At 43.7% G+C, this 19,243-nt stretch overlaps 1 protein-coding gene across 1 annotated transcript; it reads right to left on the minus strand.

Annotated features, from left to right (window-relative positions):
- Positions 1 to 727: 727 nt before the first annotated feature.
- On the minus strand, positions 728 to 14,327 carry cds2 (CDP-diacylglycerol synthase (phosphatidate cytidylyltransferase) 2). The gene is made up of 13 exons (XM_048243758.1): positions 13,970 to 14,327; positions 10,406 to 10,542; positions 9,074 to 9,170; positions 7,928 to 8,025; positions 6,976 to 7,115; positions 4,367 to 4,425; positions 3,718 to 3,800; positions 3,380 to 3,467; positions 3,137 to 3,205; positions 2,474 to 2,626; positions 1,984 to 2,103; positions 1,232 to 1,335; positions 728 to 960 (listed from the first exon to the last, which is right to left on the minus strand). The coding sequence occupies exons 1-13, from the start codon at positions 14,033 to 14,035 to the stop codon at positions 828 to 830; spliced, it is 1,347 nt and encodes a 448-aa protein (XP_048099715.1). The 5' UTR covers positions 14,036 to 14,327; the 3' UTR covers positions 728 to 827.
- Positions 14,328 to 19,243: the final 4,916 nt, after the last annotated feature.

Consider the following 19,243-nt stretch of genomic DNA (forward strand, 5'->3'; position numbering starts at 1 on the left):
GTGATGCTCTTCTACAGACATGACTAGGACCTCTTAGCACTGTGTGAAAGACAAGACAGAAAGAGAGTAACAGGGAGTCACAGAGGTCAAGAGGTTTGACAGTTAGCTCACCAAACGGACAGAAAATACTGGATTCTAAAATCCCTGACCAAACTAATACATCAACAACAAAAAATTTGACATCAACAACAAAAAAATGGAGCACAAAGCAAATAAAATTTGAACAAAGACAGTGAAGGTGTGGGCTTGTGGAGCAGTGCATTAAAACAAAGGTAAAAAATAAAAGCAATGTACCATAAAATATTTCACACATAGGAGGAGTATATTATATTGTTCTGTAACTGTATACGTGTGGAAATGTATAGCTGACTTCAGGAGCGCGCGTGTTTTGTGCACTTTGCACTGTAGTTATATACTGTGCTCTACCTGACATATGGAAGAAACATCAACACAAAAATATACAGTGACAAGCCAAAGAAACACTGACAAATAACCAAAGAAACACTGACAAACAACATAGACATTCAGACAACACATTCAGAGACGGAGGCGTGACCACATGGGTCTCCTGACAGCCAGCCAGCCACACACATACACACAGACACACACATACACACATACACACACACACACACACACACACACACACACACACAGACACACACACAGACACACACACTAAATGGAATGACCCAAAGGCTTTAGTTAAGGGTTGGTTTTAGGGGGTGTTGGTCAGACTTGTCTGCCTCTCTCTTCGTTTGTGTTCATGATCTCCTCCGCCCTCCTCCCCCATCCACCCTGAGGCGAGAGGGCACCTCCTGGGCCTCCTAGGCCACCTCCTCCCCGGCAGGCAGCAGGCCCTTCTCTGTGAGGTGGGTCTTGAGCGAGTTGAAGATGTAGAGCTGCTGGTCCAGGCGCAGGGCCAGCAGCTGCTGGATCACTTTGGTGGGATTGGGTCCCCTGGGGGGAGAGAGACGGAACCAAAGGGAGAGATGCGGTCAGGATCCATCCACTTACCTCTTCTATTCACTCATCTGATTCATTCACTCACCTGATTCACACATTCATTCATTTATTTATTTATCCATTCATTCATTCACCTGATCATTCACTCATTCATTCATTAATTCACATAATTCATTCATTGACCTGATTCATTCATTCACCTGATAATCCCCTAACTGACATGTCATTATAAGCCCATCATGAGCATCAGTGACACCAGTGGTACCTGATAAAGCTGGCGATGTAGACGTTGACGAACGTGGCCATGAGGTACTGGCAGTCGAAGCGGTCCATGATGCCACCGTGGCCTGGGATCGTGTTGGCAAAGTCCTGCAGGAAAGCAGAGAGGGTGGGACAGGCGGGAATCGCTGAAGTTGGTTACTGGGATAGGAGTGCGCAGGCAGACACACACACACACACACTCAGACAGACAGACAGACAGACACACACACAGCCTCAGACAGACAGACACAGACACTCAGACAAGCAGACACACAGACGCAGACACAGACACAGACACACAGACTCAGACAGACAGACAGGCAGACACACACACATACACACAGACATACAGTCACACATACATAGGGCTCAGTGCGAGAGCTAACTGGGACAGTCCCTACTCCCTACAGAGGAGTTCTGGGAAAGAGCACAGGCAACACCGGTGTGCCCAATCCTCCAACTGGAAATCCACAGAGCAGCAGAGTTGACTTCCAGGCCAACAGTAATCAGGTTACACTACACTACACCTGACTCAACTTATCGAATCAAAGGGGAACATCTGTCCACTGGGGCCATGCGTTTTAGGGTTAGGACTAAGTAGTAGGGAGTAGATCTCTTAAGAGTACCTAGATTGGATTAAGAGGTATGCTGTGGCAGTGAACTGGGACTGGAGCGGAAAAATAAAGTCACTTGTAAGTGCTCGACTTCTACAGGGTGGCCCAAGGACTTCCTGGAGATGAAGGAGAGATCACCCACCTTGATCTTGAAGGCCCTTTTGAAGCCGCTGGCAAAGAAGCCTCCGAAGGGTCCCATGATGGAGGCGAAGCTGGACAGGGCGATGGTGTGGATCTGGAACGGGTACATACGCACAGTGGACTGTGGAGAGAGAAACGAGGCTCGTTAGTTCATCACACAAACAGGACTTTAGAACATCTCGTCAAACTCTTACGTCCTTGGAGACAAGAAGATGATTATAAGGGAGATATGTGGTTTGAAAATATTGACAGGTGAAAGGATTCATTCAAAATGTATAAGTATGGTTTTAGATCTTTCTGGCAAAATATCACCTCAGGAAGTAAATAATAACTAGTAGATATCTCACTGAGAAAAATAAGAAAAAGTTTTTTCGTGCTGTGACAACAAACTAAATCAACAGGACTGCAAACCAGTGAAAATACCGGTATACTACTTAGATCATGTATGTAGCATAAGTATGGTGTATGGGGGCTGTATCAGGACTCCGTACCCAGCCAGTGATGGACTCCAGGACAGTGGGGAGGGTGTAGTCCTGCAGCTGGAACAGCTCAGAGGGAATGCAGTCCACTGTGAAGCTGTTGGTGTCATTGTTGAACTCCACCGGACACACAAAGTAACTACAACCCGCCATCACATAGGAAAGCTAGAGGCAATAGGAGACAAAGTAACTGTAATCCGCTATCACATAGGAAAGCCAAAGGCAAGAGGAGACACAACATAGAAAATATATCATTTTTCTTCTTCTTCTTACTTGCTTTTAAGAAACAAGAACAAATTACTTCTTAATTTGTTTTATATCGATTCCAGGCACTCTCACAAAATCTATAGAGAACAATTAGACTTTGTTTATCAGGCACATTCAGCTAGAATGTAATAACACATCCAAATAATTTACATTTTAGTTAGCAAGGGAAACCCGACATGACTTGCTACTTGTTCCTGCAAATTGACTGAAATGTTTTCATTACTCTATGTAAATATTCCCTATTCTACTCTGTGTGTGGTCTAACTAGCCCTCTGTTGTTCTTCACCGTTGTGTAGTGGAGCTTTTTCTGGTGAAAAACGGTATATAGTGAACGGCACTGTGTGGGAGTGGAGGGCAGTGTCTCTCGCAGTCTGACGTACTATCGTCTCTGAGGCCTTTGCTGCTTACCAGAATCCCAAACACAACAGTGGCAAAGAAGCCTCCAATGAAACCCTCCCACGTCTTCTTGGGAGACAGCTAGGAAAGAAAGAGAGAGAGAGAAACAAGGAGAGTGAGTCAACAATAAGCCCTGATAAGCCAGTGGAGGGTACAGATAAAAGCGCACATCTTTACCAGACATCAGGACTGACAATAGTCAGACATTAATCAGGTTTGTGTGAGCCATGCACAGAGCCCAGATCATTCCTCTACCTTGATAAGCGGTGTGCGTCCGAAGAAGAAGCCAAACATGTAGGCCATGATGTCGTTACAGATGACGCAGGAGATTGGCACAATAAACCTGGAAGGAAGAGGACAAGAGAGGAGTTACAACAGGAATCACCAGAGCAGAACACCACAAAAGAGCAAATTGCTACTCTGATAACTCTACTAGCCTGGTCAACCATTCAAATGGAGAGATCATACAATCGATCTGACCGAGTGATGTGATTTGTTTTCATATAACATATACACCAGGAGCACATTTATCCATTATAACCAATACGACTATCTATGCAGGTGTGCGTTAGAGGGTGAAATGAGGACTTTACCAGATCATTCCCTCGAAGAGGTTATGAATGATGAGGTGAGACTGGGTAACCACAATCAGCAGGGTCACGTGAGTCCAGCCAAACTGGCGGTTAAAAATGGAAGAAGGGGAGGCGGGAGAGAGGAAGAGAGGAGGGAGGAAGAGGCAGAGTGTTAACAATGGTGTCAAAATCTTTTCCTTCCTCAAGAGAAAGGTGAATCACATACCAAAGAATTGGGACACAGTGACAAGGGCATATAGTCAATGTGAAACAATGCAAAATAAGGGGCAATCATGTGAATAAGTGGGCTCTAGTACCTGCTATATATACATTTGAAAAGTTTACTGTGACATGTAGCGTGTGTGTGCAATTAAAAGCACAAGTTCAGGTATTAAAGGGTCTGTGAAATTGATCGAGAAACCTGCACTTGTACAACTTACGTGTGGGCTGTGCATGCAAGACGGAAGGTCAAAGTCAGTGCGTATGTTTGTGTTTTTTATCTCAGTATGCTCCTGTCCTGGTTTACAGGGCCTTCACTGCATGATGGCGGGCCTGCAGCTCCTGGGCCAGAGCCAAGCCCTGTGTGTGTGTGTGTGTGTGTGTGTGTGAGAGAGAGTGTGTGTGTGCTATTATGAGCACCATCAATAACGCAGCAGCATCCACCACTCACCATGTAGAACTGCAGGCGGTAGTGCTTCTTCACCAGGCTCAGCACAAACATGCAAAAGCCTGGAATAGAGATGGGGAAAGATGCACTTGGTTTAGGAGAACTGGATCACTTAAACTGACAGTCTTATCCTAGATTGGCTTTGTTTATCAAATCTGGCACAGCACGTCCAAACAACTTTATATGAAGGTTACAAAGTTACTGTAGCTAAGCTACAAGAAAACAGTGTCGCTCAGCAGGAATGTCTAAGTGTGTAAAAGGTCATAGATGTAACACCGGTGTCATACTTCCCAGTATGAACTACTGACTCATCCCTGTAGCACTCATTTCTAAACCAGTGTTCACTGTGCATCAACACTACAGCCATCAATCAGTTAATAGTGTAATCTGCTCCACATGTATTATATTAATAGTGTAATCTGCTCCACATGTATTATATTAATAGTGTAATCTGCTCCAGTGTAATCTGCTCCACATGTATTATATTAATAGTGTAATCTGCTCCACGTGTATTATATTAATAGTGTAATCTGCTCCATATGTATTGTATTCCATATGTATTATATTAATAGTGTAATCTGCTCCATATGTATTATCGTACCAGCATTCCAGTATCATTTATCAACAAATGCAGAATAAAATGACTCTTGTTCAGACATAGGATCTCTACACCTCAGAGAATGTAAGCAGAGCTTTTAGCAAGACAAATGAACCAGCTGTGGCCGTTCTGCATTAAGGGAGAAAAAAATCTCCCCCACCGTCTCGCTAAAGGACAGATCACTGTGTGGCAGTAGATACAAATCCCAAGACAAAGCAGCTTATAAAAGCCAAGAATCCTTTCCTCATCCAGATGACATCTCTCCAACCATCCGGTCCAGATGACAGAAAAACCAAGCCTTGTGTTTATCCTTGATATCACCACTTTATATGCACACGCACGCACGCACATGCACACACACACACACACACACACACACACACACCTCTATACGGAAAGAACCATAAAAAAAACTTCTCTCCACTCAATTACACAAGCGCAATAACACCAGCAATGGGCAGAGAAAGCTGAGACAGGAAATTAATCAGCGCGGCTCTTTTAGAAGAACAAACTGCCTGTATGTCCTGACAGCATCATTACCGTAACAGCAGCAATTGGCTGGCTTAGAGCAGCCTTCACTGCACATTACAGAGAGCTGCAGGAGGGAACTATAGACTGGGACATTAGCAGGATGAGGCAGAGACAAAAGAACTCCAAACAGAGCCCAAATTTGACATCTTAGACTAGCTAGGATCACTCAGTCATTATGCGTTCAGATTTGAGATCATAGCACATCTAGATGTCTGTCGGAATTACAGGGAATGGATGTAAAAAAGGAGTTAGATAACTAACTAATTTAGGTTTTCTATTTGTATTAGAGTAATTCCGTGTCAAATCAGACAAAATCCAGGAAAATGGTTGCTACACCGCCTCAGATTTTACTCAAAGTTTGCCTACCTAATATTTAGGTCCTAAAACTAAGACCTATTTTTGTTAAACTCCAATGTTTTCACCCTTGATGTTGTATCATTTTTACACTCTCAGAAATGCCTTGTTATGGAGGCTTACCAGACCATGTGGTTTTCAGGCTGTAAAACAGGTAGTTTCAGGGACTGAAAATTATATGAAGACATAGGATTTGAACAGAAATATTTTATAGGCCTTGGTTTTGGAACCCATTCTTGATATAGACAAGGTTTGAACAAAATCTGAGACGGTGCAGCAACAACCTTATCTGATTTGACACAGAATGACCCATTCGTAAGTAAGTGCTGGAGTGAATGGAGAGACATGTCTGGCACACTGACTGACACCTAGATCTTTCAAAATGGAGTGAGTGAAGTGAGACATGAGTGAGGGACTGGAGAGGAGTGAGACAGGCTGACAGAAAGGGGAGACAGGTGAGGGGAGCACGAGGCCTGAGACAGCAGGATCTGAGACAGCAGGAAATCTGCAGAAGGGAGGAAACCGAGAGAAGGGCGGGTTTGAGACGCAGCCTCCTGAGGTTTCAGACAGAGTCGTGTACCCGTGCTCAAACACACACACACACACACACACACACACACACACACACCGCTCAGCAGAGCAGAGCAGCTGACCGCATCCTGCTCCACCCCCCTCCATACACTGCCTCAGCACACAAAAGATAACATCAAACACTCTTAACACACTCTAGAACGGCTACACTGAACTTACGCTATTTAAGCTGTTTCTAAAAGCTTAGTCTCTTAAGACATAGCTTTGTCATTCCATTAGGGAAAACAGAATTGATGCACTAATCACATCCTTGAATACTGAGCAAAATGCTATGCTTTTAGCCAAATAAGGTCTGAGTTCTGATTTTGCCACTGAGTGTCAGTTTTCTGGCAGAATCTCTGTAGATAGGTGCTATAAATAACCATGGAGTTTACCATGAATACCATGGATGTGTGCATGTGTGTGTGTGTGTGTGTGTGTGTGTGTGTGCATGTGTGCATGTGTGCTTGTGTGTGCGTGTGTGTGTGTGTGTGTGTGTGTGTATGTATTAGTGCATCACGTGTGGTGTGCTTGTGAATAGTCCACTGGCAGGGCTCACCAGTGAGGTAGAGGGCGAAGGAGATGAAGCGGTGATACTTGCTGAGGATGCGCAGCGGCATCTCGCGCTGCACCAGTGTGAAGAAGTAGTCCGTCACCGTCTCACCGTAGAAGAAGTAGTTCACGCACAACAGGAAGTACCTGTCAGGGGGGGTGGGAGTCAGACGTCAGCAGCCGCCCGTTCGAATGGGCCACTAAGATCACAGGTGGCTGTTCAACAACATGTTCGGTCACTTTGTGTGCTCACACGTCATGTGTGTGTGTGTGTGAGCACAGCACATATACACAGTGTATGGCACCACACAACAACTTCAATTCTTTAGGTATAACTTCAAACCTGCTAGACATTTCTAGAGAGTGGCTGCGTAGCCTACAGGGATGGTTCTAATTCTGAAGGAATTCCTACAATTAACATTTCAATTAAGTTGTCAAAGGGTTGAAGCACTCAACAGCTAGGGGAAGACCAATTCTACACATCTGGAGGACATTTATATCCTATGTGCATTACCTTTTTACTGGGGGAAACAGAGGCAGCTGAGTGAAGAGGAAAATTATAAACATGATGATTATAAACATGAAGAAAACACTATTTTTATCTGTGTAACCCTTACATCATTTATATGAAAACTGACTATAGTGTTCTTCATACCACAACCCAACCCTGTCAGAAACTGCCTGGAGAGTGTGAACATGTGACCATAGCCTTGCTACTGTTATTTCTTTACACTCCAACAGAGCCTCAGCAGACCAGCCCTCTTGTGACCCCAGTGTGAGAGGACGGCACAGAGGTCAGACGGAGAGAGACCCAGACAGAGAGGGAGTGTGTGAAAAAGAGAAAGAGAAAGAGAGATAGAGAGAGAGAGAGAGAGAATGAAAAAAAAGAGAGAGAGAGAGAGAGAGAGAGAGAAAGAGGGATGCTGGGTGTGAAGAGACGACAGAAGGTGAGGCCTCACCAGCTGAGCGTCCTGAACCAAGGCAGGTGGTAGGAGTGGTACACGCTGTAGCCGATGGTGATGATCTCCTGAAAGCATTTGATCTGGACACACAGCACCTGCACAGGGAACACAGTGTTATGTGGGTCACACACACCATGCTGGAAAGACACAATGAGTTTTCCAAGTGATTTTAACTATTCACTACAGAGAAGAGGACGAAGAAGAAGTGCAGTTGTATATCTAACCTAAACAATGCATCCAAATGTTCAGATGTTTACTGAATAATTAGCTGCAATCAAGATGCAACATGTGCAAATATCCAGATGTTTCAATTTCAAAAGATTTATAGGGCTGTAACTAACTGAAGGAGAGTAATTAATTATCAATCCATAGCTTTTTTCTTAAGCACTACATAGGATAAATTAAGACAGACAGACAGACAACTCGGAGGTAGAGGTTCCATTTCAGGCTGGTCTAATGGTGACTGAGGGGGTCAGTTTGACTGGACTGCAAAGAGCATCATGTGACACAGAGAACAGATTCCTTCTCTTGCGGCCTCTAGTCATGGCCCAGTGAGCAGCTCAATCACACCGCCATCTTCACACTGGCACAGCCTTTTACACACCAGGGGGGAGGGAAAACATGAGAGGGAGACTGTGAGAGAGTGAGAGAGAGAGAGAGAGAGAGAGAGAGAGAGAGAGAGAGAATGTCTGTTAATATGTGTGGGTGAATGTTTTTTTTTCATTCTGCTCTAATTGATTAGTCTGACATTGCAGAGCTGACAGTGAGTCATCGATGCGTGCCTAACTGTACCCCTGATCTTGTAGGAACCCGAGTAAACCTGAACTGTGACTATGTCAAATGCTCACAATGCATTTTTAACACCAACAAAAATAGTCACTATAATGTCATGGTATTCAGTAGCCACAATAAATACTCAGCATCCACAGCTTTCATCATTCCTTGCACTACAGAAACCATTCACTACTCTTTGTTGCCAATATGCATCACCCTTACAGCACAGAATAATTACACATGACTACTAATCAGGCGTGGGCTGATAATTAGGTTGTTTTTCATGGAGCAGCCAAAGGCCATGCTGCCATGGTTAATGACCCTCCCTCCCTGTGTGTGAGAGAGTGCAGGGCGCCTGCGGTCACTCACAATCATCATCAGCACCATGGGGCCCAGGTAGATGATGAAGAAGAAAAAGGATATCATAGCCAGAGTCAGGATGCCCCGCACCCACCAGTTCCTCCATCTAAGGACACACAGAGAGAAAAACACAGAGGAGGGAGTTGGGCCAAACAGATCAACTGTTTGTTTAGGTTTATGTTTATAGTTCTTATCAGATACTTTTGTCCAAAGTGACACCAATAAACATTACATTAACATTATTAGCCTAAATAAAGGAGTAATAGGCTAAATGACATTAAACAGTAATAATAATAGCCATACACTTACAAATCACTACTCTGTAAGAATTAATCAGTTAGATACAAGTTAAACAGATGAGTCTTTTAAACAGCATTTGAGCAATATTGTCAGGCAACGTTACTGAGTGATGTTTAGACACTTTTTTTTTTTCTGGAGATCTTTAATCAGTGGGTAATTTGTTACAATCACCCAAACATAAACAAGAACCGGTCACACAACTGTCAAGTAACACTGCTCAAAAAGTTGCTCCGCCATGTATCATCACCCCTTACAGAGAAGGAGTGAAAGAAAGGCACAAAATAACAGCAGCGGAGAAAAGGAGAGGGAGGCGGACATCGAGCGAGAGGACAGAGTGGCATACAAATAGGAGAGAAGGGAGAAATAGAGACTTCAAGGGGTGGACAGAGCACAGGCAGAGGTGGAGACTAACAGATAAGATGGAGGGAATAAGAAACGGAGAGCGATAGAAGGGAAGAGAAGAGACAGCTCAATGAGAGATGGCTCCATTTATCAAGCGCTGCCGTCGGGTGAGGTGTGTGTGTGTGTGTGTGTGTGTGTGCACTCAGGCTCAGTACGATGAGCAGTATTTCAACATAATGAGCAGATAATCAACACCCCAGCAGCAGAAAAACAGCAGGTCAGTTTAAAGCAGAGTCAGGCCTGATAGATACATATCACACAACACACCAAGTCTGCCATATTTCATATAAATAACAGCAACATTTCATAGAGGACATAGCATGTAATTTCACACCCAATTCACTTGAGGGAACACACACACACACACACACACACACACACTCTTCATGAGCAGTGACACACCACTCGGAGGTGCCACGTATTTGCATTGGTGGGGCGGTGATAGCATAGTGGCTAAGGAGCTGGGCTAGCATGCAGCAGGCTGAAAAGTTGTGGGTTCAGCTCCTGCCCTCCACTATTGTGCCCTTGAGCAAGGCACTTAACCCTGAGTTGCTCCAGTGACAATGGCCCTCGTAATACAATTGATATGTAAGTCACTTTGGATAAATTAATAAATGTAAATGTAATGTAAGGCATCACCTTGACGACAGTCCTGACAGGGCCTTGTTGAGGACCTCCGGTGTGTCGTCAGCAGGAGCGGGGACCTCAGGCATGCCCGCATCGGCTTTGGTCTCAGAGTCTGACGCACCATCAGCCCGTCCTTCTGTGTCTGAGCCCTGCACAGAGAGAAGACATGCCAACCAAATCATTTAGTGCTATTGTCACAGTACTGGAGAGTTTGGGAAATATACACTCATAATGACTGACAAATAAGAGTGTCACTTAGACACCTCTACAAATACATAAGCCACTCAAGTTGAGTTGCATCTCAACTGTCCAACAAATCTATCAGGCTCTGAAACTAATAAATGCACAGCCTCACCAACTGAGGCTGAAATGAAAAGCAATTAGTAGAGATGTGCTATTAGATGAAAGGTTTACACCTGAGGAAACCGCACATGAGCATTAATGCAGTGCTTAATATATGCGTGAGATTAGGGATCGACTGGTCGCTTGATTCAATCTGAGAGGAGGCCTAAAAATAGAGTGGGAAGGAGGAAACGACCTTGCAAAAAATGATGCTGATTGTAATTACTAAAACATATTGCATTCATTAACTTTTTTGCTGTCATTCCCCACTTTAGAGGTGGGGAATTTTCAAGCTCCCTCTGATACCATCACCCCAGCAAAATGGTAAAGTTAAAATATTATTTACATTTACATTTCCCGCCTCAGTCCCCTGGATCTGATGGTGCTTTATTTTAAATGTGTTGATGGTGCTGGGGTCCATTTAAAATGGTCTGCTCCACAGAGACTGATGGCATGAATCCAGATGACCCTGTCTCTGTCTCTGTCTCCATGGCAACCGCCTAACTGTGTCATCAGAGAGAAAAGCAGTCATGTGCAGCTGCTACATCCCTCATTTAATTTCTCCTTTTCTCTCTTCGTCTTCCACATCTCCTCTCGCTTTCATCTCAGTCATGCTTCTTCTGCCTTGCTGTCTATTTTTCACTCCTGTAAGATCTGTCTTGGATTTTGCCCCCCTATTACAAATTATACCCTCTCAAGCACAGCCCAGATTTTAAATTCTCTCTCTCTCCCCCCTCCAATAGTGCTATATAAACACATAAACACCCACACACACACTCAATCAGACTGATGGGACCTCCAGGCTCAGTGGTTGCCATGGAGACCACATCCTGTCACTCAGGATGCCCAAGTTAAAAATAGACCTCCCCCATACTCACTCCGCTCTCCTCAAACCACAAATAGCACTCCAGGAACTGAGGGGATCCTTATGGGCTTCCTGTCATTGGGAATAGTCAGTCTGTGCACACATGCGCAGCGCGTGGCAAGGCAAGGCAAGCGTCGTGTGTGAGAAACAATGTGAGGCCTAGCATTGTCCTCCCACTGATCAGTTTGGACGAGGGATGTCATGTCTGTTTCCTTGTCCGTCTATTGTGCCCTTAAGCATGAGTCATTGAGGGATACTGGTGACTGTCCATCTGTTGCTTTGACAGGTACTGGAAAACATCAAATCAACTTTGATATGTAAGACACACACATTTTCCACTGAAGGCATCGTTCATGTGTAGGAATCCTCAAGTGCTTGATGTTGCAAGACATGCCCTATTTTCTGAGTCAAATTGGACATGGATCAGACCTGACTGCTTAAACTGCACAACTGATGGTGGAGTAGATAGTGTATTTAAACTCATTTGACACACATTTCTAGGCTAGGCTGTCTCTGCACTATCTGATGTTGATGCTGAAGTTTTCTAAAAATCTCCTACCCTGTTCCAGCAACATACCTCGATAGGGGAAGACCAGCTGTCTATCTCCTCACTTCTCAAAAGAAATCAAAGACTGAACTTTGGACAGTGTAGCACCTGGAAAATTATCAGCTTCTGACTGTTTTAGCCCCACAGTCCTTCATTGCCCTTGGGAGCCAAAAACATAGTGTCCAGCTGGTGGGGCAGAAGCTGTGTCACAGCCATAGCCATGTCAGTGTCAACTGTGATGAATGCATGACCACAGGGCTTAGGCATCCGACTGCATCCCTGTTGGTTTAAACTCCTACACTGCCAAGACAACAACCCATATAGTCCAGATTATTCACTATGAAACATCTAAACACTGATAAAGATCAACGTGCCTGTTGTGCATGATGATCCCCCGTCCACTCCTGATAAGCTCTACCTAAATAAGCCTACTACGTGTGTTTACATACCAACTGCACCAGGCAACAGAGGGCCCCGTTGAGAGCCCAACTAGGCAGTGAGTTCAGTGATAAGCAAAACTGCTTTAGTACACCCAAGAGGCATGGCTCTTCATAGGCTGCTAACAGAATTAACTCCAAACAGAACCCTGTGTGACAGATGCACTAATTTGGCTGAACATTTTCCTCACCCATAAAGAGCTCTTTCTTTCTGGGGTGAAAGTGTTCACTCAAAGTTGCCACAAACTCAAAACCAACACGGTACAAGATGCCACAAACAACATATTCTGTCAACTTCAAAATCTCTTCAAGATAGAATACTGTAATAATAAGATAGTGAGCTTACTTGAATGTCAAAATCTGTAGGCTACTCTTGTTGCCCACAACTTTCAAAAATGTGTGGACTAGGACAATCTTTGGACAGTCCAGCCTTCGAAGTACTACTTCATGCAATAACATACTACATCAGTGACAGCCTGATTAGTTACATATCTACTGGTTAAACCAGTAAGTACATTGGTAGGTGGGTTCAGAGTTTCAGATGTAAAGTGGTGGCTAAGGTAAACAAGAGACTATTTAAAAATTCTCTGAATAAACATTGGGTCGACAGTGGATGTCATCTCAGCCTTCACTAGTGAAGTCACTTACCACAAGAAACACGCCCCTTCTCATATTTAGAGTAGTAACCTTCATCTTGAAATCTTTGGTGATACAACCAGGTTGAACCAATTAAGACATATATTTTCGTGGTTTCAGAACACGACACATATAATAGTTAACTACTTTAAATATAGCAGCAAGTCACCTCGAGCGGTCTACCCGGTTCGCCTACAGGAGAGTATGTTGACAACTTTGCGGACTGTTCGTCCGTGGGGACAGCTTACAAATTGTAATTCGCCAACGTTAATAAGTTTACTAACGTTAGCCACTTAAAATTCACGGCCAGTGGTTCATATTGGATAAGCACAGAAGCCTGTCGCTCCTCAGGAAACGTCCACGATCCATTTAATTGAATCTAGCCATTGCTACATAGGCATGATTTAATTGCTAGCAAAGCAACCCTGCTTGCAAACGCGATAAGAACACTCCCACCAAGACTACTTAACGTTATAAGACTGCGGACAGGTTCCCTAAAGTCAAAAGTGTATGTAGACCACTAGCTCAAACAATACAAGTCGTGTACGTAAACAATTACTCCAATGCCTTCAATTTTACCTAAAAAGCGATTGTATGAGCTGTCCACTGTGTCCAGACGTGGGCTTAAAATAACCCGAATTAATGACTAATTTTACATCCATTGGCTAACATTAGCTAGCTGCTAACTCGACTTATGGCATACACAGTAAATTCAAGGTAAGCTAGCTGGCTATCGTGTTAACTGTTACCTTGTCCTCTGATTGTTGATGCTGTAACTCGTTCTCCGTGGTGCCGCGATGCCGTAGTTCTGTCATTTTGTCTTGTCTGTCTGTCACACAACAAAGAGTCCAATGTTGGGTTCACAAAAACGAACGAAGTTGGCTATATTTTACAGAATTCCCTGAAGCATACACTCAGGCAGATGCTAGCTGGCTAGCTAGCTGCTGTAGTTTACTGACTGACATCCTCGTCACGTTCGACGGCCCACTACTCTACTGGTCCATACCATGCCCCACCTACTCGCATGGGAGTATGTTCCATCAACTACAGAGGCTAACAAGTAGACTAAAATGGAATGAACAAAATAGCCACGAATTACAAAATTAAAATTAGAATATAATGCAAATGGTTTCTTTCCGAACTAAGAGTCAGAACCATGAGACGAGTTCTAGTCAATCTACCTAATAAATTGTGTTCCGTTATTTGTGTCTAAAATCGGACACTAGATGACAGCAAAACTCTTCATTAGGCCTCTCACTCAGGGTTGTCAAACTCATATCAGTGGGCCGGACTTGTTGGAATGAGACCTCACGGGGGCCGTCATTGTCGTGGTCATGATCATTCTTCTGCATGGGTATAAGAGTGTTGATAGATGATATACTTCTTTACTATACCCACTTATGAGCAAACTAGTACAAGTCATGTACTGCTGTCATATACCACTGTTTTCCTCTTAAAATACCCTACTTCCATGTCAGTTTTTTCAGCTACTTCCTTCTTGAGGATGGTTAATTTATCATATCATATATTGCTTATTACGCAACTGGATGTGAATATCTTTTTTTTTTCTCTGGGGGCCACCTGAATCTTGCTGGCGGGCCTGATCTGGCCCCCGGGCCTTATGTTTGACACCCCTGGTATAACTCCATCCATGGATCTGAACACCTCAGGGTCTTTATTCACTTTAGCAGGATGATATGCTTCCCATTTTTAACACAATTGCCACCAAGATTTCATTGAAAAATTACATTAAAAAAAAAAGCAAATATCCGGAGAATAGGCTAATCAATTCCGGTTAGCCTACTGGATTTTCCTAGTGACTGGATCTAGAGATTTTAGGAGAGGCGGTTAGAGCCGAAACTAGGCCTACTGGATTTCAGATTAGATTTTGATTGTAGGCCTACCTAGGCTATATGTGTCTCATAAAGCAGTGTTTTTCAACCACTGTGCCGAGGCACACTAGTGTGCCGTGAGAGATCATCAGGTGTGCCGCAGAAAATTACCCAAATGTCACTCACTGGTCCAGAAAAGCAACTGTTGCTTCAAAGAATTAATATCCACATGCTCTCATTGATTGTTTGATTGCACTATTTGTGGTATGCAGGCATTGTACAACGGGGGCCCCATATCCAGTATTCACAGAATCATCACATATCCAGTTCATAACAACAATTAAATTAGATATAGTCACCTACAAATGAAACAGAGGGTGCTTGTTTTATTGAGCAGGTCTTGCATAGAAGCCATAATAAGGCCATATCTGTGTATTATTTGAAATTGTAGGCTATGGTATGTTTATTTTTTCTTCATACAGTATTGTTAGTGTGCCGTGGGACATTTTAAGTGTCAAAAGTGTGCCGTGGCACAAAAAAGGTTGAAAAACCCTGTCATAAAGAACATAGGTCTACTCAGATATGTAACATGACATATGAATGTAGCCTTTGTTACCCATCAGGAAGGCTGTGTGTGGGCCCACTCAGCACCCCATAAGGTCTGCCTTGATAATTGTGTTGTGGTAGTTTGAGCTGATCTGTGAGCTTAACACAAGAAACAAGACAAAATGATCCTGGAACACATGAAATCTGGTAGGCTATACTGCTCATTAGAGGAACAACGAATCTCTGCTCACATCTTGCATAATTGTTCATCGGCCTAGGCCTATTTTCAGACATAAACCTACACAGGAGAGGTGGTAAATTCCTTGTGCTGTAGGGATTTCCCACCATGGCCAGTCAAACACCACGCCTATTTAACATTGCACAACATGATGCAGGATACACAATGCACAGTTGGCTGGCGGCTGGCCGTGGCCACAAACACACCTAGGCCTACCCAGGATATGAGACGGTCCTCCCTCACGGTACTAGGCTACATGCTCTGCCAGAAGCCTGGCCAATCAAAGAATCAAAGCAACAAAAACAAAATCACTGTCAAAGCAACTGTTGTGCGCAAAAACAGGATCACCATCAGCGCAGCCTTCATGAGCTGGAGTTATCAAGCAGGCACCTCCCCTCTTCTGTGTTTTGTTGAATTATAGCCCATGGCCCATGACACATCCGGGCAGAAATGATGAAATAATGCCTGGGCGTTCATGGGGATTATATCAGCATTTTATAGAAAATCAGCATCCTTTATCATACTCTAGTTGTGAACCCTTTATTGGTTATCGTGTGAATCTAGGGGATAGGTCTATCTACTATTTATTGACTAATGTTGAATGACTAAGCTGTTTGATTTTACAATGCTCTTTAATCTGTTCAGTTAAGCCTTGCTGTGAGTCCAAATCTTAGCCATGTACTGGAACACAGCCAAAATAAAATCCTTTGGCAGAAGTGTCTTGGTGTGTGTATTAAACAAGCCATGTTAGTCCTCTCAAATTTCATAGTTGTAACAAATGACATAGTGTACCAAAATACAGCAAATAATACCTCTCCTTCAGTGATAACGACTTTGTCACTGGCCATAAATTGTGTGTGAAGGTCTGTTTTAAGACAAAGTGCATACCCCAGTTCAGCAGTCACAGTCTCAGCTGTTTTGTGCATTATGTAACACTCCAAGATCTTGTGCTGCAGGCATGCAGGCAAGGAGTAAATCTTATGTTCACTGCAATTGCTTTTCCAGTAAATCTAGCTAGGGGCTCAGCCAATGCTGTGAGACCCTATAGGTCACCCCACTCTTTTGCGGCAATTTATGGCCCGCAGAGGACCTGACTTGTGCTGACATGGGTAAAGCCATACAAGCAACTCTGCATACAAAAGCCCCCCCCCTTCCGCCCACTTTGAAGGTGTCTGCAGATTCTCCTTCATGTGAAAAGGGCTCACGTTCCTCCGGACAACCGGACCGCGGTGCTGTGTCAGGCTCCCGTAATCGGATTGTCCTGTATAGCAGTGCACGGGCATGATGCCAGCCGCATGCAGATGCATGTGCCCGCAGGCAAATCAGAGGGCAAATGAAGAGGTGAATGAGTGAGCGTTAGTGTAAGTGAGAGTGGCAGACTTGTATCAGTGAGTTGGCAGTCGGAGCAGGCCACGACCAGTCACCTAGTTCTGCTGAATTAGACTTGTCAACATATGTCTATCTTTTTAGAGGTCACAGCCACAGTATGATAGTACTGTATGATAGACACTATTAACAGGTGACTCAAGATTACCTGGCACCATGCACAAAATATAGAGCACAGCTTTATTCTAAAAAAACTACCACCAGAGGGAGCTTTGTCCTTCTCAGACTGAGGACCGGTTTTGGTTCTGCTGTTGTCATGGCGTACTGGTTCTGTCTGTGTGCTGTGTCATGCTGGGGTGCTGCTTGCGAGGGAGGGGAGGGGTATGGGCTGTTCCATGAAGTGGCAGATTTTGGGTGAGGCCCAACCGTAAGCTTCCACAGGACTCCGGGGCTCCAGCTCTGGGTTGTGGGACATCTGCAATGCAGAAGTCTATATATAGCAGTAGGTGAGGGGAGTATGAGGGAGAGAGACAGAGTGAGAGAGCGAAGTATTGAGTATAACATGAGCATGATAGAATATTTTCATAGCATGAAATAAATTTCATAATAGAACTAATATGGTATTATGGGCTGTTAAATCAATCACCAGTTGAACTGAATATGAAATTACGTTTAAGTAACTAATCCAAATAAAGCTCCCAGGGAATATCTCATAAGTATTTGTGCATCCAGGTTATGTTTTTGTTTGTTTGTTTAGGTTATGCCTTTGAGTCTCTGCTATCAATTTCATTGAATGTGTAACTGAAGAGCATATTAAAAGTTTTTAATTTTCTAATTTCAAAGTGTAATTTTGTGGAGTGTTAGATATAAATTCTCTAGTTGTATTCTGTAAAATCTTAAATAAATATCTTTGTTGTCAGCAGTCCCAATTCTCGTATAGTTATTAGTTCACAAAACATCTTTGCCCAGGGTGACTGAGTTCAACAGCAGTTTTTTAAGGACAGACAAGGAATAAATAAAGCAAGAGCTTGAATAATTTACACCAAATTGTCATCCGAAATGTTTTGTTTAAGGAAAGAGTTTTCTTTTCAGAAGAAGAACATTAAGAACATTAAGGGGTGGGTGTATGGATGGGGATGGGGCAGGCAGTGGTATTGCTCACTCAGGCATAAGTCTTAAAGATTAAAATTGTAAGAGGAGCACTCCAGACCAGACAGATTTATCGGGAAAACAAGCAGAAAATGAGCCAGCGTGAGCCACCCAGCACCCTCTGACTGTGGCAGGCAGCCACCTCTTTGATTCGTCTGGCCGTATGGGGAGAGATGCCGTCAGCAGGTTTGCCGTTTTGGAGAGGCATGCATAATTGATCAGGCCTATCTCTCAGCCAGCCCTAAGATTTGCAGTGATAAAACGATAAATCCTGCCACCATCCGCCCTACCAGCCTCCTTCATCACGCCATGTTGATGGGCCACCTCAAGGCCGTAATTACATTTCTATTTAAAGCTGAATTATTGTGGCAGTGGACGCCTGACAGCCAAGAACTTTACTGACCTTGCTTTTGCCTGGCACTTACGGCATGTTGGATTCTCTGAGAGACCGGAGAATGCATCAATTCAATTTTCACCAAAAGAGGAATGGTCCTCTAAAAGTACACTTGTCTGAGGTAATGCTGCTTTGAAATACATTATTTTGACCCATAAGAGCATTTAAGAAGTGTATTTTATCTAATTATTGCAACTAAGCAATGCATTTCATTATTAACATTAATATGTCATTGTCATAAGTGCAGTTCAATGTCAGTCTTTCCTGTGAGAAAAAAGTTATTTCATCTCGGTGGCTCAGTAAGATATGTGTGTATGTCTTAATCTTTTATTCTGTCACCTTCTGATCTCTTGTCTGTTATAAATGACTGTGCTGTCCTTCCTGATGTGATCTCTCATGGTGGAGATAATGAAGCCTTAACCCCGACAGCTGTACAGGTTACTGTAGGGGAACAGCCATGCATCTCTCCCATCCATCCATACCTCCATTTGGCCATCATGGACCATGCCCTATCACAGCCCACAGGTGCGGAGAGGAA

Source organism: Alosa alosa, chromosome 5 (genome assembly GCF_017589495.1).
Source record: "Alosa alosa isolate M-15738 ecotype Scorff River chromosome 5, AALO_Geno_1.1, whole genome shotgun sequence".
Classification (NCBI taxonomy): Eukaryota; Metazoa; Chordata; class Actinopteri; order Clupeiformes; family Clupeidae; genus Alosa; species Alosa alosa.

What these genes read in the sequence shown, in the direction of transcription:
- cds2 (XM_048243758.1), bottom strand. Translation starts at nt 14,035, where the DNA reads ATGACAGAACTACGGCATCGCGGCACCACGGAGAACGAGTTACAGCAT. An exon ending in CTGTCAGGACTGTCGTCAAG is followed by an intron (nt 9,171 to 10,405) that starts GTGATGCCTTAC and finishes GTGTGTCCTTAG; the next exon opens with ATGGAGGAACTGGTGGGTGC. An exon ending in GACGCACACCGCTTATCAAG is followed by an intron (nt 3,206 to 3,379) that starts GTAGAGGAATGA and finishes TTTCTTTCCTAG; the next exon opens with CTGTCTCCCAAGAAGACGTG.